The 21,801-nt window shown below is 45.5% G+C and overlaps 1 protein-coding gene across 1 annotated transcript; it reads right to left on the reverse strand.

The window, feature by feature from the left end:
• Positions 1–510: 510 nt before the first annotated feature.
• LOC117365690 (cytochrome P450 2U1-like) lies at positions 511–14,072 on the reverse strand. Its single transcript, XM_033956367.1, has 2 exons — positions 13,502–14,072; positions 511–1,052 (listed from the first exon to the last, which is right to left on the reverse strand). Exons 1-2 carry the CDS (start codon positions 13,707–13,709, stop codon positions 874–876), a joined length of 387 nt encoding a protein of 128 aa, XP_033812258.1. The 5' UTR covers positions 13,710–14,072; the 3' UTR covers positions 511–873.
• Positions 14,073–21,801: the final 7,729 nt, after the last annotated feature.

Genomic DNA, 21,801 nt, shown 5'->3' on the forward strand with positions numbered 1-21,801 from the left:
GCTTGATAGCATGTGAGTTGGTTAACAGCACTGTTAAGGAAAAGATTGTTCCACTCATTTTAAATTCACATTTCTGGTTAACATTGTCAGTTTATGACTGTTCAGTAAACCATTCGGCCCGCGATTTAGGCTGGATTTTAGATTTTGGCCCCTTCTCTGATTGAGTTCGACACCCCTGCTCTAGAGGGTTTTTTCCCCTGTAGTCTGATTCTTCCAGTAGAACAGGGGTTCTCAACCCAGTTTGAGACGCATCCAATCTGTTGAATTTTTTTAGACAAACACAATAAATATGCATAAAATAGCTCTCCATAAAACAGATATCCAGAAAACCAAGTTGGTTGATAACCCATGCTGTAGGTTTTATTTTATTGTTCTCTTCTCTACCAAAGAATGGAAGTTATGCACTCCTTGCCACAAGTGTCATAGTTCAAATTATAGCTAACAACCTGCACATTTGCAAGACATGCCAATTTGCTTATTTATAATAAGCAATAGATAAAAAGAAATGCATCACATTTTAAAATGATGGCAATTTATTGGCAAATCAATTTTTTCTGTTCCAAAACAACATGGCAGTTTGGTAATAAGAAAAAGTCACAAAAGAAGCAAAATTATATTATGAACAAGCAAATTAAAAAAACCAAAACATTTTTATAGCAGCACATTATTTTTCATTGAGACGAATCAGCATTCCAAACATGTTGCTTAACACAGTTTCAGTGGTCCATTTACTGTACCAATTACAGTGAATTAATTGTCCTTCCCTGAATTCAGCTGACTTTGTAAGCCTTTAACTAAAGAAAGTAAAGCCAGTCTTGTTGATTTTTAGTAAAATATAATTTTTTTCAGTAAAATGCCTACGTGTTTCTGATTTCATCTGCTGGATATGGTAACATTGAATGGAAATGGAGCTAAGGTCAGACCAAACCTTCCCTTTAATGATGGTTTATTGGTTTCATCAGACAAACGAAAGATGAAAGTCTGTAGGAGATTCACAAACATCAAAAATACTTCCATTTTGGCCAACTGTTCACCCAAACAAACACGACGACCTAAAGAAAAGAAAGAAAACGATGAAATGCATATGAAAATAACAATTTTCAGGTACAATAGACATCTGCATTTTCATCTCAGTAGAAGAGACTACTTAACAGTCTTATGGATTTGAGAATTTTTCTCTCATCCACCTAACAAAATAAATTTATACAAAGCTCAAAATGTGAACACAATGATGTATGAGTTTACAAGGGAAAACTTTCAAATTTGAACAATGTAATCAAAATTTAAAAACCCAGGCAAAAAAAAAAAAAAAATTGACTAGGAAAATGTGTTTTATAAATAACCAATTTATAAACAAAATCTTAAGAGGAAAAGCATTTGGTTTAAACAATATGGTATGTGATTATGTAGCTTAAATTTTTTAGATTCTCTGTTTTATGAGAAACATTTAAATGTATTGACATTTGCATATTGATTGGCCTGCAATACATGTACGGTAATCCTCATGCTTAGTGTTGACTGGCCCCAAAGACACTATGAGGCTCATTTTCAAAAAAGACTGACATCCAAAAGAAAGCATAAACTGGCACTTGGACATCTTACTGGTCAAAAGGCCCAAGTGGGCATTTTCAAAACTGACTTTCCAGACATCTTTCTGGTTGTTTTGTTTCCAGTGCATGTAAATCTTTAGGGGGCATGTTAAGAGGTGTGTTTTGGATAGGCTTAGGGTGGCCCGGTTAGACCTGACTAGCAACTTTAAAATCATAGTTTGAGAATTTGGAGCAGTATTTGATGGAGTGACGATCATCTCTGGATTCCACATGATATTCAGCTAAGTAGTCTGTCCAGCTGCATCTTTATCGATGTTTTTTGACTTTTTACTGAATCTGCTGGTTTTTATCCTCTTGTCAGGCTTACAGATGGGGCAAAAATTTCATTTTAGCTTCACTGATATTATTAACATAAAATTTTGATTTGATACATCACAAAGTTATTACACTATATAGCAGTGTTTTTCAACCTTTTTTGGGCAAAGGCACACTTGTTTCATGAAAAAAATCACGAGGCACACCACCATTAGAAAATGTTAAAAATTTAACTCTGTGCCTATATTGACTATATATAAAGTAATTCTCTTGAATAGGAATCAAATAAACACAAAGAAAGTATTTTATAATGCTGCCACCGCCAACAACACCGTTGGCGGCGGTGGCACTCAAGTGGCTAAAGAGCCGCAGTTTGCCGGCCTAGGGACAACACTGGAGGGTGGCCAGCTGTGCACCCCCTTGGGACGTAAACCCGGGGTGGGGCAGTCCGCCCCCCCCCCCCCCACCCTGGTATGCCACTATCTGTACCTCACTCCCTCCCTATGACCAAAAATTCTCCTTTCTTCTATTCCCCGTGTACACAACCATCTCTTTCCCTCCCTTCCTCTCTCCAAAGTCCATGCCTTCTGTGTCCAAACACTCATTCCCTCCCCCACCTCAGCATCTCTTTCCCTCCCTTCCTCTCTCCCAAGTCCATTTCTTCTGTGTCCAAAAACACATTCCCTCCCCCACCTCAGCATCTCTTTCCCTCCCTTCCTCTCTCCCAAGTTCATGCCTTGTGTCCAAAACGCACTCCCTCCCCCCTTTTGTGTTCCGTGTTTGCCTCCCAGCCCATCTTTGCAACTTTCTCAGCAAAACGAAGCTCAAGCCGCGAGGCTTGTCTTCTGCTTCCTGCCTGCCCTGCCGCACACAAATAGCCGAACGGAAGTATTCTCCGACGTCAGCGCTGACGTCGGAGGGCAGGCTTTGCTTAAGCCCTCCCTCCGACGTCAGCGCTGACATCGGGGAACGCTTGCGATCGGCTATATGTTAGCTGCAGGGCAGGCAGGAACAGAAGACGAGCCTCGCGGCTCAAGATGTATTGAACTCCGCGGGTCCCCCGTCCAGCTCTCTCCTGTCCACGTGGGGCGGACTGCCCCTCTCCCTAGACTGGTGGTACTGCCCTGATGGCGGCCCTGACCGTAAGGCACACCAGGCAACATCTCGTGGCACATTAGTGTGCCGCGGAACAGCGGTTGAAAAACACTGCTATATAGCACACAAGCAGGGCTCCTATAATGGTGTGCAGCTCAAAATATTGTTTCAGCCTTCATGTTTAAGCCTCTGGGTGGGGTCTTTTAAGCTGCTCCATAAAGCTTATCACCTCACAAATTGTCCTACCGTCTTCAGATTAGTGCAGTAGTTAAGAACTGGTTTTTCAAGCTCAAAATGATTAGATCTCTAGCAAACATTCTTGACCCTCAGTCCCTTAATATCCTAATTCACTCCCTTTTTATAACCAAGCTTGACTACTGTAACTCATTGTACAAAGGTATCTATCAAAAAGACATCCGATATCTTCAATTAATACAACAAAATATAAGTTGGGCTTGCCCTAGACCCTTGCAGGAAAGTTAACTCCCTAGACTCCACCAAAAATATATAAACCTCAAATCTAAATTTTTAAGATGAGCACCCTCAGCGTGAGTTTGAAAGCTTTAAAGAGCGACTCAAAGAGGAGCTCTAGTGCTTAAAATAGGAAACCTAGCAAACACTGAGCAGAGATTACCACTCACTGCCAGCCACACACCATCATCTGTGTGCTCCTGTGTGCTTTAAAGTGCAAACAATGTGCAATATTATACTGTATATATAAAAGTGGAAGACAAAAAGTTCACTGTCCTGCAATGCCCTGAATGCCTAACCCACTGACCTGAACAGAAAATGAAAAAATTAGTCACTTGTCCCTCCAGTTACTTAGCTGAATAAAGGTGCTGTAGTCAAATAACAGCAAGGAGAGTCCAGCTTTTTTTTGGATCAAAGACCAAAATTAAGGTGCAGTCCTCTTTCAACACGGCTCAACCCAGCAGGGTTTCAGGGCCCCTTCCTCAGGAACTGAACAGGCCAACAGGTCAGAGTGATTCCAGGCAGGCAAGGCAAAAATTAATGAATACAACATTGCCATAAAAACTATTACAAAAAAAGAAGAAATTTGATCACATTACCCCTTTGTTAAAGAGTGTGCATTGGTTACCTAGCCCACATCGAATAACATATAAAATAGCTCCACTTTCCTTCAAAACCCAAAACACCAATGAACCTGCCTTCATTCATAAGCTCCTCATCCCTCATGATCCTTTAAGAACCTTAAGATTTGCATCTCAGCACCTTCTTTACATACCATCTTTAAAAATTATTAGTACTCACAGAGTTTCTTCATTTGCAATCGTAGCCCCTTCAATCTGGAATTCTTTACCTCCACACATTAGGGCTGAACAAAACTTAGATAAATTTAAGGGAAACTTTAAATGTTTTCTTTTTAAAGATGCATTTGAATGCTAAATGATCTCAGGGTCTGTCCTAGTTGATAATCAAATAGATTCCTTTCATCTTATTAACATGATCTTCAACCCCCCCCCCCCCCCCCCCCGTCTTTACCTTATTTGTTCTCTTTTCTTTTAAATTGTATTTCCTCCACTTTCCTCTTGTTTTCATGTTTGTCATGTTCTTCAGTCTTTAATAAGTACGTTAAATGGCCCCCTTTTTATTGTAAAATGCTTAGAATTTGATTAGCGTTTCATCAAATTTTAATAAACTTGAAACAATAATAATAATAAACTTTCACTATTATATTATTTTGAATCACTTTTGATGTTTTGTGCACTTAACAGTGTATTGCCAAGAAACTTTTGCTCATAAACTATTTTCCCTTATAGCAGTTATATATTTTTTTATATCAATTAATTTTTATTGAAAGAAAAGCAAACAGCAAATCAGCACATACAGGACCATCAGTCAATAAACAATAAACAAAGACAGTCCACAAGGTCCAAGCAACAATACCGAACCCAGCATACATCCCCAACATGGATCAGTTCAACTCATATGGCACAATAAAAGACAATAATACTGTACACAACATTCCCCAAAACTCCCCCACCCCCTAAGAACATCCAAAGACCCAACCAACCAATCTCCCCACCCAAGTATATATTGGCCACTACCCCGTCCTCCCTAAACCCACCCAAAAATCCACTAAGAATCAACCCTTAAGTTTTTCAAAAAGCAAATCCTAATCCCGTTGATGCACAAAATAACCATGCTGCTTAGCTGTTACACATTCCAAATGAAGAAAATGACCCACCCAGTCCCGCCATTCCCCTTCAGAGGGTACCATTCCCCTTTTCCAATAAGAAGCCAGCAAACATTTGGCTGCAGACAACCCTATGCGCAATAATTTTCTACACCACCATACATCTCTCAAATTCATATGGCCCAATAAACAAGTCTGAGGTGTAAGTTGAACCAGCTCCCCCAACCAATCAGTCAAGTATCTAGTAATCATAGCCCACTATGGTCCAACCTGAGCACAAGCCCACCAGACATGGAAAAAAGTACCCCCACGCTCCCCACATCTCCAACAAACATCAGGCACAGTTGGAAACATAACATGGAGACGATCAGGAATAGAATACCAACGAGATACAATCTTGTATGCATTTTCCTGAACCAAGTAGTGCAAAAAAACTCCACTTAAAGGTGGCTGAGAGTCTGCTCAAATGGAAGAAAAAGCCTCAGCAGACTCTCAGCTCAAACTCAGGGGTGGAAAATTTCATGGCGACACCAGAAAGTATTTCTTCACAGAGAGAGTGGTTGATCATTGGAACAAGCTTCCAGTGCAGGTGATCGAGCCAGACTTTAAGAATAAATGGGATACCCATGTGGGATCCCTACGAGGGTCAAGATAAGGAAATTGGGTCATTAGGGCATAGACAGGGGGTGGGTAAGCAGAGTGGGCAGACTTGATGGGCTGTAGCCCTTTTCTGCCGTCATCTTCTATGTTTCTATGTTTAAGTGGAGTTTTTTTGCACTACTTTATTTATATTTTCCCACTTCACCTTTTGCAATATTATAATTTCCTGAACCAACACACACAGACGCTTTGCGTATTTCTGAACAAATTGTGTCCCATTGTCCCTCAGTCAGGAGAGACCCTAGATCTGCCTCCCACTTACCCCAAAATGAATAAATGGGCTTAGTCCATCCCCAAAGAAAAGAATACAAAACTGAAATGATACGGGGGTACCCTGCCCAACAATAGCCAAAATTTCTCCACATGCTCCCAACACCCCTGTGAAGCCGCCAACCACCCCTGGGCCTGCATATAATGCCGGATTTGTAAACATTGGAAGAAATCCCTAGGTTGCAAAGAATATTGCCTCTGCAAGGTAGCAAAAGGGATGATCTTATGGCCTTGTAGTACATCCCAAAACACCCGAATACCCCTCCTCTCCCACAAAGCAAAGACCCCCGGAAGTACCACCCACTACAAAAGTGGGTTCTCTAAATATAGCAGCTAAAGTGGAGGTCAACATCCCCCACCCTCACTAGCCTCCTCATTGAACCCCACAATTTGATGAGATGTTTAAGAAAAGGATTCCCCACCCCCTCAACCTAGCCCCTTTAGATAAGGACCCCCACATCCAGTCCCGCAACGGCTGCTGCCCAAACCAAAATTGCTCCATCTGCACCCCCAGATTATTCCCCTCCAAAGACCAATCCAAAATGAATCGGAGCTGAGCCGCCTGGTAATACCAGAGAAAATTCGGCACAGCCCACCTACCTTGTTCTCTAGGGGCCCACATTACTTGCTTGGTCAACCGAAAAGCCTTATATCTCCAAATAAACCAAAAAATAAAACATTCTCTGCAATCCCTGCAAGATCCTCTGAGGAAATGGAATAGGAAGCGTTTGAAATAAAAACAACAGCCTGGGGATAAACTCCGCAGTTGACAGACGACCCCCAGGATCTAAAGCGGCCTTATGTTGTAACTCCAAGCTAAATTACTCTTCCCTCAAATACAGGGTCCGCTCCTCTCTATGCCTCTTTTTCCTTGCCCCCCCCCCATTTAATCAAGACCCCCACACACACACACGACAGCCTTCAGGGCATCCCAAAGGATCCCATCACTCACTTTCCCTGTATCATTCACTTCCCCAAATAACGAGTGATAGAAAATTGAACCTCCTCAATCACCTTAGGATCTCCCAATAAAGATTCATTAAGTCTCTAAAAAGTCCACCCCTCTCTATCTTACCAAACCCCTTCCAAGACACCCAAACTGGAGCATGATCAGAGATCTGGATAGCCTCTATTTCCACCTGCCCCAGCTTCCCACCCCAAACTCCTATGTGCCCAAATGCCATCTAATTTCGTATAGCTATGAGTAGCATGGGAATAAAAAGTATAATTCCGCTGGATAGTATGAGTAGTTCTCCAACAATCAAAAAGATTCAATTTAGACATTAAATCCAAAAAGACTTTCCTATGGGCCTTATTATATTCAGAACCCCCCCGGAGTGATCTAATAGGTTATTGGGCGTAATATTAATGTCCCCCCCCAAGAGCCCCCCCTTCACAAACTCCAACAAAGGCAGGACCAAAGATTTATAATAGGCCACCTGTTTGGAATTGGGACCATAAATATTAACAATAGTGAAAGACTGCTCCTGATAAGAGCCCCGTATAGCCAAACACCTTCCCTCTGTGTCCCAGTATTCCTCCTCTATTCCCAGCCCAACCACTTTATATATCAGAATCGACAATCCCCCTTTTTTTAACACCCCCCTCCCCCCCCCGCTTGATGTGTAAGGACCCGGTCAAACCCAGTATGTTTCAACAAATGAGAATCCCTGCCCCTCAAATTAGTCTCCTGTAACAGGATGACATCCCATTGCAGATGCAGCACTTTCTTCAACACAATGCTACGTTTCCCCGGGTTATTAAGGCCATTCTCATTCCAAGGCCCCAGTTTAAAAGCAACAACAGAGTGAATCTCCCCTCTCCCCTGTCCTCCATTAAGCCCCCCCCCCCCATCACCCTCCTCTTCCCAGCCAATTCTGGTCTCATTCTTCCATGACCAGTCATACCTGTAGGAAATGAACTTCCACCCTGACTGCTCCCAAGACTCATACCCACTCATTCAACCGACTCATACCCATCAAACTAATACCCTTCCCCTCCCCACGTTCACTCAAATCCAATGCACCTTCTCAGCCAAAAAGACTGAGGACAGAGTCAACAATCCAGTCCAGGAATCAACCCGCAGGAACCAAAACAAGAATCCGAGATTGCAGCCCAGGTCTCTATTCTTTCAAGAGGTGTTCGAGGTTGATGGCCCCTGCTCCGGCCCCAGGATGTTACAACACCCCAATTCTTTCAACACCTTCCACGCTTCCTTCATTGTATGCACTTTCCTCGATTTCCAGTTAATGGTAAGCCAAACACCAGAACACTGATAGACCAGGACGCCTCCTCCGTGGACAAGGTGCCCTGAGATGAGTGACCTAGACACTGATCTCCCCAACTGAGAAGACTGGCATCCGTGAGAATCACCATCCAGTGTGGCTGATGCAGACTCATCCCTTGAACAAGATGGGAGGCCTGAAGCCACCAATGAAAACTGCAGCGAGCCAAGCCCCGCAGAGGAACAGGGTGATTTAGATTGAGGTTCTGGGGCAACCATCTTCAAAGCAGAGCATACTGAAGAGGACGCATGTGGGCCTGAGCCCACTTCACCATGTTGAGGGAAGCTGCCATTGACCCCCAAGACTTGGAGGAAATCCTGAACCCGAGGACACCAGAATGTCATAAATAGGCAAATCTGAGATTGTAATTTGCTTACCTGGGCCTCTGGGAGAAAGACCTTCCCCAAGGAGGTGTCGAATACAACCCCAAGATACTCCAGGCACTGCGAGGGGGCCAACCGGCTCTTGGCAAGGCTGACAACCCATCCCAGTGACTGCAGGAACCCCACCACCCGAGCCATGACCCGGGTGCTCTCCTGGAAGGACTGTGAGTGAATCAACCAGTTGTCAAGTTAAGGATGCACCAGAATGCCCTCTATCCGGAAGACCGCGGCGGCGAACACCATAACCTTGGTGAACGTCCGAGGAACTGTGGCCAGACCAAAAGGGAGTGCACAGAACTGAAAGTGCTGGCCCAGGATCACAAAACGAAGGAAGCGCTAATGAGAGGGCCGGATTGGAATGTGCAAGTAGGCCTCCGTCAGGTCGAGAGAGGTTAGATACTCCCCTGGCTGAACCCCCAGAATCACCGATTGCAGTGTCTCCATGCAAAAAGACGGAACTCTGAGAGCATTTTTGACCCCCTTCAAATCTAAGATGGGCCGAAAAGCCCCCTCTTTCTTGGGCACCACAAAGTAAACTGAATGCCTGCCAGTGCCAGACTCCTGAGGGGGCACTGGAACCACAGCTCTGAGATCTAGCAATCTTTGAAGGTCTGGCGAAAAGCCTGCTTCTTCCACTTGGAGTGACAGAAGCTAGAAAATGATCTGGCAAGGAACAGGCAAACTCTAGAACATAACCTTCCCGAATCACCTCCAGGACCCACTGATCGGATGTGATCTCTGACCATTTGTAAGAAAACTTGCGCAGCCGGGCACCCAATGGGACCAGAGGGGGCGCCAGCAAGGAGTCATTGGGCAGGATGGGTTCCAGGGGAAACGGTGGAGGGATTCCCAGCCTCCCAGAAAGGACTGCATGCGCTCAAAGAAACGCCCCCGGGAAAACCCAGAAGACGGGAAGGTAGCACCCCACACCCAGGGCAGAACCTGCAGAAATCCCACAGACGCCCCCTAGCAGTGCCTCCTAACCTCCTAGTGGGAACGGTCCTAAGGCAACCGGGACACCTTAGAGTTTGACATAGTCTGAACCAACTCATCTAAATCCTTTCCAAACAAAAAAGACCCCCGAAAGGGAAATTTTGTGAGTTTAGTCTTGGATGCCTCATCCGCCAACCAAGTACGCAGCCACCAGGTACGACGCAAGGCCACCCCAAAAGCCATATACTTGGCAGAGGACCACACCAAGTCATAGAGGGCATCGGAGAGGATCGAGGCCGCCATTTCAATCTTCACAACCTCTTCATCTATCAAGGACCAATCATCAGATTCACAGTCAAGAATACGCTCGGCCCAATGAAACACGGCATGAGCCCCGAGCCCCCCACAAATAACCGCCTGGACTTCCCAAGGCAGAGACATTAAAATTCTGTTTAAGAAGATCCTCCAATTTGTGCTCCTCAGAATCACATAAGGCAGAACTACCCTCTATGGGCACAGTATGCCGCATTGAAATAACAGAGACCACCGCATCTACTATTGGCGACTTCAAGGTATCCTTATCCCCCTCCGGGATGGGATACAAATGAGCCATGGAGCACGAAAATGAAATGGCTCCTCCGGCGTATTCCACTGCGACAGGGCAATATCCCGAATATCCTAATGCATAAGAAAAGAGCGAGACACCGGATGGATCCCCCGAAGAGGGTCCCCCACCCTCGGGGTCTCAGGTGGCGTCTCCTCAAAACGGAGACCTGCTGAATTAAAGCTGGGAGCTTGTCTCTGTGAAAATGGTGCACCGCGGATGCCTCCTTACCAGTAGTTGGAAAAAACAAGGCCCCGCTACCAGCGTCCCCTCAAGAGGATCCTGGAGGTCCCCCCAAGGGTCCAGGTCTTCATCCAGAGCTGCATGCTCCTCAGAACACAAGTCTTCATCCCATGCCATCCGCGGGCGCTTGGATGAGGGAGGAGGAGGAGGAGCCGTGAAAGTAGTAGACGGGGCAAAGCCGCAAAAGGTGCGGGGGGGGGGGAACAACCTCCCCGAAACCCCCGGGCCAACCACAAAACCCTCAGCCGCCTGAAAATAAGCCCTGCATAAATGAAAAATTAAATCAGGGGAAAAACCCCCCGGTGACCCCATGGGACCGCCTGCCCGAACAGGATTCCCAGCTGAAACCTGCCCCTGTTTTTCCAAGACAGGGGAAAAGTCATCTGTGGTGGCAGAGCAAATGGAGGGTTTATTGCTCACAAATGGCGAAGTTCCCTCCAAAAATAAACCCTCCAGGGCTTGTAGCAACTGGGAAGCCTGAACTATCCCAGTTGCTAAAACAGACAAAAGCCGGCATCAGCTGAGAGAAAAAAAACAGCTGATAAGAAATCCCCAGCTGCATCATCGGCGGCTGAGGAAATTCCTCCGTGGGTGGCAGGGGAAGACTAGGCTTCCCTGCAAATTGCTACTGGCTCGCGAGGCACGGGCGGGGTGGGGGGAGCCCTGGACGCCGGCACCTGCTGCCGACAAGGCTCATCCATCGCACCGGCCCGAACAGCTGTTTTCAGGCCGGCTGCGAGTGCCTTGCGTCTGTAGCAAATTGTGCACCTCTTCCCCCGAGAGCTGCTCAATTGATCCATAAGTGACCTAGCTAGAAGAAAAGTGCCAGTTAATTGAAAAATACAGTAATTTACAGCATATTTAAAGGGAAAGCAACCCTTCAGACCAGCACTACCTCAGGATTTTTTTTCCCACAGAACAGACTCCACTTGGCTCTCTAACTAATATGCCTTACCACCAGGGGTAAGGCTTACTATTGAGGCACCCTGAGGTCAGATGAACCCCCAAACAAGGTCCACCCAAGCTCAATCCGGCAACAAAAAAGGACAAAAAGTCCTAAACAAATTCCAACAGCTCTACCAAGGGAGATGGGTACAGCTCACCATACCTGCTGGAGACTGAGAGAAGACTGAAGTAATTAGGGAGGGGTCACATGATATGTACAGTTCCAAAGTTTTGTCTCAGTCTCCACCTATTGGTCATGATGAGATATATACCCATTTGTAAGATTAACCTATGCTAGTCTGGAGAGTTGCTAAAGAATAACAAATTTGTGCACCTAATCCACAAGATATTAACTGAAATAATTAGGCACCTAAACTTTAGTTATCACCACTTACACCTGTGGGGCGCTTAAATGCAGCAGATAGTATTCAGTAGCGCTGCTCGATTTCCGATTCGAATCGATTCACTTCGGGTGAATCGATTCGTTAAAAAAAAAAATTGGCCTCCAGATTCGGTGACTGACTCTCCCCCCTCAAACAGAAGCGGCAGCCCTGCCTCTTGCTGGCCAGCCACTGCCATTCCTGCTTTAGGAGGGGAGGGTTAGTCAGGAAGTGCTGCAGTGTCCTCCGGCTACTCCCCTGGCCTCCCGCTCTTACCTATACCTAATTACAGCAGTGGAGCAGACTACGGAGAGACTACAGCACCAGCGATCCTTGCAGGCTGCCGTCATCCTCAACAGCACGTTCCCATTGCTGCGATCCTGCCCCTGACGTAAGAGGAGGGGCGGGACCAGGGCAGAGGAAGGACAGCTGTGGAGGCCGATGGCAGCCTGTAAGGATCGCTACAGCGCCGGCAATCCTCTCTACAGGCTGCTCGGCTGCTGTAATTAGGTAAAGGTACGAGCGGGAGGTCAGCGGGGAAGCTGGGGGAACATGCAGGCCTTCGGGGGAGGGGGCCTGGTGTAGACATACACGGAGGGAGGAAAGGGGGGTTCACAGAGATATGCTTATACCAGACTGGAAGAAATAATGGGTCTAAAAACAGAGGAGAGGGAGAGAGACGGTGGACAATGGGATTTAAGGAGTGAAGGAACAGAAATGAAGATAAGTTGGACACAAGGGAAGGTGTGGAGGGGGTGGGGGGATAGAGATACTGGCTAGGAGGGTAGTTGGGAAGAGAAAGGGAGAATCCTGGGGTGGTGGGGAAGGAGGGAGATATGTTGGATAAAAGGGTAGTTGAGAAAAGGAGAGAGGGTAGATCTGGGATGGTGGGGTCCATCGCTACAGCTGCAGGGATGGAGATGAAAAAAAGGAAAGATGCCACACCTCCGGGGGAGGGAAGGGAAACGGAAGGGGAGGACAGAGATGGAAGATGGATGGTTAGCACGGAGAAAAAAAGAAAGAAGGAGACCCTGGCAAGCGAGTTATGAGAAGACAACCAGAGCCTGGGACCAACATGATTTGAATAATGACCAGATAAGAAAAGATAAAAAAAATAATTTTATTTTCAGTTTTGTGATTACAGTATGCCAGATTTGACATGTGTATCCTGCCAGAGCTGGTGTTAGATCGGGAACATGAGCTAGGATTTAACAGACAGATAAAAAGTCTCTTTTGTTTGTTTATTTTGTTTACACCATAGTACCAGTGTGAGTAGAAGAGGGCAAAGGGCTTGAAGAAGCTATAAAAGGGGCGAAGAGGCTATAAAATAAACCCACCAGGATGGTTGGGAAAAAAAACAAAACAAACTCACCCAATTGGGCAGGAGTGTTCTAACTTCTTTTTCACCTGTTTTGGCATTTAACTTCCATTTGAACACCAAATTTTTGGCACATGTTGGAGTAAGTTAATAAGTGCATTGCAGATTCTCTCCAGTCACCCATTTAACTGAAATTTGGCAAAAGTGGGTCCTTTTTGGGCACGACTGTCCACTACCAGATTCCAGCCAAATCCGTCCAGAGAGGGATCCTGACCCACTTAATGTGTTTGTGCGCAGGCTAACCGACACGATAACAGCAACAGGTGCTTCGGTGAAATCGAAAACAGCTCCCGAGCTCTTACCCTTTCGCTTGCTAATGAGGATGATCTCGGGTAAATCGGGCCGGTCCGAGAACACTTCGGCGTAGTTCACCATCGCATCCTTCAGCGTCTCAAAGTCGTTGATAAAGACCACCATATGTTTGCCGACAAAAAGTCTAAAGATACTGCCGTAGATATCGACCAGTGCAGTGAGGAAGATGTGCACGGGTACGATTGCCCTCCAGCTCATCAGCTCCTGTACCACGCCCCGGCCCTTTTTTTGTCACCGGCCACAACAGTGATACCAGACGCCCCGGCAGCAGCAGCAGTAAACCCAAGTTGCCCACGAAGGGCAAATACCAAAGTCCAGGAGGCACATTTCCGGAGAAAGTCAGGTAAAAATCCCAGAGGTACTGGAACAGCCAGTTCACGACCAGAAAGAGAAGAACTCCGAGCAGACAAGTGGACAAGGAAACGCTTTCCATGAAGCCGCCCGTGGGAAACAACCAAAACAGCACCTTGGAATTGAGCTCCCTCCTCCTTCCCAGTGCTAATCCAAGCGATAGATCGGTGCTCTGAGCTCCACCAATAAAAGAGCGCAGGTAACTATTGTCAAAACAATGCACCCTTGTCCGGCCCTCGGCGCGCTTCTATTGGCTGCTTCTCAACCATTTTGACGTCACAATCCTCTATGTCCCTTCTCCCCCAACCCGTCAGCAGAGAAAACACACAATGCAAGCTACTATATGGAATAGGACAAGGTGATGTTGCTTTAATGGTTGCCCAGAAAGTATCTCGTTCCTCAGGCTACAAGCAGTTATTCTGCAGTTTCACTTGTAATTTTCTCGCGAAGTAGCGATTAAAACAAGAAGTGTTTCGACTGAAGTGATGTAGTTATGGGTGGATACTGCCCCTACTGCCCCCACCACCCAACAAAATGTAGTGGCCACCTTGCGCCTTCTACAGCCACATCCAGCATTTGCTCCTGTTGACTCGCTCACTCCCCCTTCCCGTTGTACTTCACTCAGGGCCGGATTTTCCTATAGGCTAACTAGGCTTCAGCCTAGGGCCTCTAGATCAAGAGGGGCCTACATTCAAATTGTTAGCAAAATTAAAATTACACTATTCTAAAAACAGTGAACACTAAAACACTGAACTGAAAATAAGGAGAAATTCTACGCTTCGGGATCGGAACCGGCTCCGGCCGCAACGGGGTGCTGACTCGGCTTCTCCCTTTCTTTTTCTCACCCTGGGAGGAGGATCGGGGAGGGAAAGACGTCAGTCCAGAAACAGCTGGGCAAAGCCTAGCCCTGCGGGGAGAGAGGCAAAACGTGGATCCGTCAGGACAGGGCAGCCCAGACTGGCATCGGGGGGTGGGGTAGGGTGGGGGGTTTCAGTGGAAAGGAGATGGGAGGCAGGCAGGCTGGCATCGGAGTGGGGGTGGGGGGGTTTAATGGAAGGCAGGCAGGCAGGCAGGATGGCATGGGGGGGTGTTCAATGAAAGGGGGATGGGAGGCAGGCGGGCATCAGAGGGGGGGTGAGGTGAGGAAGGACGCACTGGGGGCACTATGGACATAGGAAGGGGCAATGTTGTGTGTTATGTTTGATTAAGAACATAAGAAATTGTCCATCGGTGGACATCTCCTTGCACCCCGTGGTTCCACAGCTTCTTGAGTAGTCGTTCATGAGGTACCTTGTCAAAGGCTTTTTGGAATCAAGGTAAATGATGTCTATGGATTCCCCTTTATCCATCTGGCTGTTTATTCCCTCAAAGAAGTACAGTAGGTTCGTGAGGCACGACCTTCCCTTGCAGAAGCCGTGCTGGCTCGCCTTCAGTTATTGTTACAAGTACTATATATGGTGCTGAGAATAAATGTCCAAATAAGTGTTCTCGACTTTTTTTTATTTATTATCCGTGTCACATTTTTTATAAAGATTAGTACCAATAACAACATGTTTCATTTAACATATTGATATATATCACAGTAATGATGTATTTTATTATCTCTCATGTAATTTACAAACTTAAAAATGGGAGGTGAAAGGGCCTCATAAGTGGAATAGCCTAGGGCCTCTTTTCATCTAAATCCACTTTCGCCGACCAAGGTAGCCACACGCATCGACTCCCTGCGCCAGCCGCTGGCTTCCCTTTTTCCAGTCCTGCAGTAGGGACAGGGTAGAGAGGTCTGGACTGGGTCGGCTCAGGGGTGGTTACAAAGGGGCAGGGGGCGGCCCTATAATTAGGCAAACTGAGATGATAGCAACTCTTTTTCTATCCTCCTTCCCTCCCCGTACGGCAACTCTCCTTTTAAATTGGTTGCTGCTCTCCCCCCCCCCCCCGGTCTTCTAAACGTGGACGACGGCAGCACCAGCAATATACTGTACAAATACTGCTCGGCCGTCGGCCCCGGAGTTTGCTCGGCATTGTGTCCTACCCTCTCTGACGTAACTTCCTTCTTCCTCAGGGGCTGACGGCAGAGCAGTGTCGCCTCCCTCCCAAGATATGAATAAACTTTATAATCATGATCATCCTTAATCAGTTCTATTAAAACTAGGGCTGCTGCATTTACCTTAAAAAAAATTAATTGCACAATTATTGTTTATTTATTTCCTACTGCAGCTCTTTGTGACCCTGAGCAGGTCACTTAAATCTCTACTATCCCAGGTAATATAAATACCTGTATCTAAACCAACATTTCAAAATGATTAGGGATGTTAAACCCAATGGAAATTACCCCGCCCTAGGCACAGTCAAGACATTTGCTCAATACTGGGGCACTCAAGCACCCACAGAGCCTGGCTCCTATTAGCAGCATCAAGCTGTTCTCATGAGGCTGGAACTCACTGTTGACACCTCCAGCTCTGCTTGTGGGTCTGCAGCTCACTCCACTCCCCCCACTTGGCGTTCAGCTCTCAATCTACCTCTCCCAACAAGTCTGTTGGTCCCTGTCTTAGGTTTGAAGTCTGAGCAAATCAGATGTAAGACCTTAGGCCCTTTAGGCTCTGAGCCAAACAGGACCTTAGGCTCCTAGGCTCCTCCCTCTGTATCCCATGTGCTGCACAGGAAGGGGCCTACGGTCTGACTGAGCAAATCAGAGGTTAGACCTTAGGCCCCTCCCTGTGCAGCACATGGGATACAGCGGGAGGAGCCTAAGGCCCTGATTGGCTGAGCCAGAGAGGGGAAGACCCATTATTTTCGACAGGCAGGACTCGGAACTGAAGGGATCATGCTTCCCTCCAGCTCCCAATGTTTAACAAAGGTATGGGGGGGTTTGGGGGGGAGCATCCCTCCTTCCTTTTTTCAGGAGGGGAGAGGGAAGGGGATAGCTCAGGGGGGAGCTCCATTGGCAGGAGGGAATGGGCATCCTTCCTGCCAATTTTCTCTTTTGAGGGGAGGGGGGGATTCCTGGTGCTGCATTCAAGGGCTGACATGGCAGTGGGGGACTTTTTCTTTTTTTTTTTTATGGGACAGATATTTTGTATGTGTAACACACGCAAAAATATTTGTGCCATTGGAAAAAAAATGACCCCCCACCCCTTTTTTGGGGGGGATAGCCAAGCAATGTTAGTACATTAATCACGTGGCTACTTTGCATGGCTGGATTGGAAAATGGGTGATTGACGGGAAAAACAAATGGTGGGCCATTTTGTGCATTGGGTTGGCAAAAACGATCTTCGCCAAAGCTGTGAAAACAAGTTTAATGATGATCGCTGCCTTTAGTGGATCTAATAGTGGTTACATAAGAATTAGATTATGTGGCTAGAATTTAGAGTAAGGCGTGTGTTCTGTGCTTAGTCCCACACCCCAAAAAACCATTTGTGAGCAAGCTCTGTACCATGTGGCATATGAGCCGCAGAGATTTGCTTGTTTTTCAGTAAATAAAAAGAAACCTCTAAAAGCGGCATTTACAGATTAAGATTGTGAGAAGCTGTAGCTCAGAAGCATTCTATTAATACTACCTTTGTATGCCTTTGATCCTCTAGCCCAATTTTAGACTGTGATCCTTTGACAAAGTTTCATACTTTGCTTTTAAATTTAAGGGGTCCTTTTACTACGGCGCGCTAAAGAGTAGCATGCACTAAATGCTAAGGCGCCCATAGAATATAATGGGCACCTTAGCATTTAGCACACGCTAATCTTTAGTGCGTGCTAAATCGGTCCTTAGTAAAAGGACCCCTAAATGTCTGATGCAGTTTACCAAGGCTGCAGTGCTTCAAAGCAACAGCCTCTTATGCCAGTAATACCTCTTATGAAAGAGAAATGACAGCTGGTCTGCATGTCTTGTATTTAGTATGACCTTTAAGAGGTTTTGACGTTATTGGGAAGCAAACTTATGTTTGTCAGTATGATTTATAGTCACAAGGGGCTCGTCAAAGAGTAGCCGGATATCATAAAGTTTCAACTTTTCTATGTGAAATCCTTTTCTATTGAACAAAAAACACTATATAATAAGAACTCCAGCTGAAAACCATGTTTACCAATAAGAGCGAACTCCACGGAGGACTTTGCTCTGATGTCCTCCACGGGTACAAACAATATACCCTCCCAACCTTACTACACTAACATAAGTACCAAAACATTATTTGGTGTTTCATTATTTTCCTGGCAGTATGGGACCTATAAAGTGCTATGATGGCCCGTTGCTACCTTTGCTCGAACCTATTGAGCACATGGGTATGGTCTGAGCACTTTATGTACTAATTTTTAAGAACTCTTGTTATATTTTTTAGTTAAAGCACTGTTGTTTATTGCTTCTGTGATCTAGAGTGAAATTTCAATATTTTTGGACACAGAGCTATTAAATTATTTGTACTCCCTAATTTGAGAAAGCTTTAAGAGGTGTATTCATGACACAAAAAAATGCTTTCCTGATATTATGTTATGTTAAAATTAGATTTTCTGTTCCACCTTTACCTATTCAGTTCAAAGTCAGATTACATTACAAGAGGTTGGGTCAATTAACCAGGAAGTTACAATAGACAGATCGACATTCAATAGGGTTGCTAATCCAGGTAGATCAGTACAACTATTAATACAGTTAGATCATAGTTTCAACTATATATTTATAAGTATAAGTAGATCATCAGCTCATCATTATGTCCTAGGAATTGCATTAGACAGTTTAGAAATGTAATGTTACAATTAATGTTTCATTTACTTCAGAGTTGGCTCCCTGTCTTGGTACAGAAATGCTTTTAGAAATTTTCTGAACCTGAGGTAATGGTCACAAGATCATAGTGTAAATGGTAGTTGGTTCCAGCATTTTGCTAATTGATATTGGATGGATAAGGTAATTTGCCTGGTAGACTTTATATTGTTGCACGGTGGGAATTTAAATTGGAAAATATTTTTGGTGAAATATCTGATGCAATTATTAGAACTTTGCCTTCTAGATTAGCTAGAAGTATGTTTCAATTTTGTTCTTTCTGCATATCTCTTTCCCAGTCTCAAGTCTTGAGTACACTAGTTAGGTGTTTGCAGTAAGCCGCATTCCTTTGCAGTGAGATAGCATTCTGTTTGTCCATGAATGCATCCAGGCTGTGCTTAATCAATTTTATGATGCCAGAGCAGCTTTGTTCAGACATGACGTGGCACTGAATTTGTGCTGTCCACTTTTGTTGTGTTCTTTGGAACCTGGCATGTCATTGGATCTCAGGAAAACGCAGGTACATTATTAGAAAGCTGTAACCTATGCAGCGCTACTGATTTTTGCATATACTGATTATTTTAGCTATAAATCTGTAAAGAAATTGCACTGTTAAAGTAGGATGCCTTTCATGCCAAAAGCCACAGTGGCAGAGAATTATTTAAAATGCCAGGAAGTACATTTTAGCCTCAAGTCAGATGGCCAAAACCAAATATCTCCATAAAAATTAGTTTTACTTTTGTACTCCACAAAGTCCTGGAAAGAACTGTATGAATAGTCCCAGCCCCCACATTAAGGCTGTTTGCTTAAGGAAAAAAACAAACCATATTTTTATTCTTAACACTTCACACTGCTCCTTTAGGCTCTAGTTTGTGCTGTACTGGTAACTAGCCTTAATCACCAGGCAACCTGGGTAGGAAGAGCTATTCCCTCAGCTGGACACCTCCCTCCCAACAGTACTGCATTAGCCATGCAACAGTAAAGCTTCCTCCTTATAATTCACCAGACTTTCATTGAAGGAGTTTACAGAATATCTTTAAAGTCCATGAACAATATTTGAAAAAAATAGTCAAACAAAGCACACCACAGGTGGCAGCAACTCTGTAGTTCAAATAAGACCTAAGACTTGATTGGCCCAGGAGTCTAAGGCCCTTCCCATAGGAGAGGCCTTAGGTGCCTGAACCAAACAGAGTCCTGGGCCCCACCCAATGCATGGGAAGGGGCCTAAGGCCCTCACTGGTCCAGGTGTCTAAGGCCATGCCTTTGGGAGGGGCCTTAGGTGTATTACCCAATCAGATTCTTAGGTCTCTCCCAGTACATCCCAGGATGCACCGTGAAGGGAAAGGCCTGCCATTTTGAAGAGGCAGCCTGCCAGCAGGAGAGAGTGGGAATCCCTCCTGGCGCTCTTTAATTTGAATGTGGGGAGGTCAGGAATGTGGGGGGTCAAGGTGGCCAAGGCAGGAGTGAGTGGGCTTCCCTCCTGCCACTTTCTTTTTTTAAAGTTCAGGGGTCATCATAACTTTTTTTTTTTCTTTAATGGGGACAGATATTATGCATATATAACACACGCACATATCTGGGGGGGGGGGGGGGAGAGGATTTAACACTACCGGCCCCTCCAGACCTGTTGGAGATTTTGGAGCATTAAAAACCGGCACTTCATTTTGTGCATCATGTGGGCATCGATTGGAGTGCTCATTTTAATACTGATGAGCTCACTGTAATATATTTACTTATGATTATCGTAGGCTGCATCAAACCATGGAAAAGACCGCGATTTGCTGTTTTGTGCATTGATAGCTGAAATACTTCAACACTAAACTGGTTTAGTGACAATCATTAAATGCACAGTGCGTTTTGTGCATTCAGGCCTAAGAAGGGAATTTGCCTCTAAGCTAAGGTGACCATACGTCCCATTTTCAACGGGATAGTCCCGTTTTCGGACTGACCGTCCCGTTGTCCCGACCCATTGCTTCAGGACACTGAAATGTCCCGTTGTCAGGGACAGCGTCCTGAAGCTGTGCACGGGGACACCAGGATGGGCAATAGCTTTCCCTCCCTGCTGTGACGATTCAAACCCTGGGCTGCCGCCGCTGCTTCTTGCCTTCTTCCCGACGTCAATTTTGATGTCGGAGAGGACGTTCCGGCCCAGCCAATCAGCTGCATGGTACGGCATGCTTAGCAGCTAAGCAGGGATAATGGATTAATTTTATAGTTTGTAAATGTGACGCATTCAGTCTGTCTTCTCTTGTCTCTCAGCATTTAATATGTGCTCTTCCCTTTCTCCTTAAGCTGAAATGGATACATTTCTCTGCTATTTGAATGTTCTTCCATGCTGTCTATTATGGTATTGTGTGCATTGTACTGACATTTATCATATTTCTGTTATATGATTGTTCTGCAGAACTGTTAAATGTGTATGAGAGAATGACACAGGGACAAATTTTCCCTGTCCCTGCAGGAACTCATTTTCCCGTCATGACAAATTCTTTCTGTATCCCTGCTCCATTCCTGCAAGCTCTGTCCTAATCTGCACAAGCCTGAAACCCTTAAGTGTTTGAGGATTTTGCGGTTAAGGCAGAGCTTGCAGGAATAGGGCAATGACAAGGAGAGCAACAAACCTTGTGAGGATGGGACGGGGAAACAATTCCTGTAGGGACTGGGAAAAATTTGTCCCCATGTCATTCTCTAATGTGTATATTTTTGATGCTGTTTTATGTTGGGCCTATTATTAGGATTAAATTTACCTTCCTTGTCATCAACACAGATGAATCCAGAGACTAGTGGGATTACATCCATCAACCAGCAGGGTGAGATAGAAAGCATTGAATTGACCTCAGGTATATCTTGGATGCACATCCTCCTGGCCAGTCAGTATACTCTAGCTCCAGCAGGTTGAGGATGGGTTTCTTACAGCTCCTGGATTCTGCAGTGGATTTCAGCCAGGTTTCGCTGTAACTACCAGCACCAGTTTCCTAGATCTGACAAATGGCTGCAATCATTCTGGTTCCTGGTTTGGGCTCCCGAGGAGGGAAGGCTATTTGCTCCTGTTGCTGCGGCTTCAGTATAGCCTTTGGGGTGTTGGCCATATTGATCCAACTTTAGGGGCAACACCTGGGCCCACCCAGGTCCCTTCCCCACCCTCCCAGCCGGTGGAGAGAAGAAGAAGAAGCTGATTTGGTTGGAGGGTCCTTT

This window comes from Geotrypetes seraphini, chromosome 1, assembly GCF_902459505.1.
Source record: "Geotrypetes seraphini chromosome 1, aGeoSer1.1, whole genome shotgun sequence".
Classification (NCBI taxonomy): Eukaryota; Metazoa; Chordata; class Amphibia; order Gymnophiona; family Dermophiidae; genus Geotrypetes; species Geotrypetes seraphini.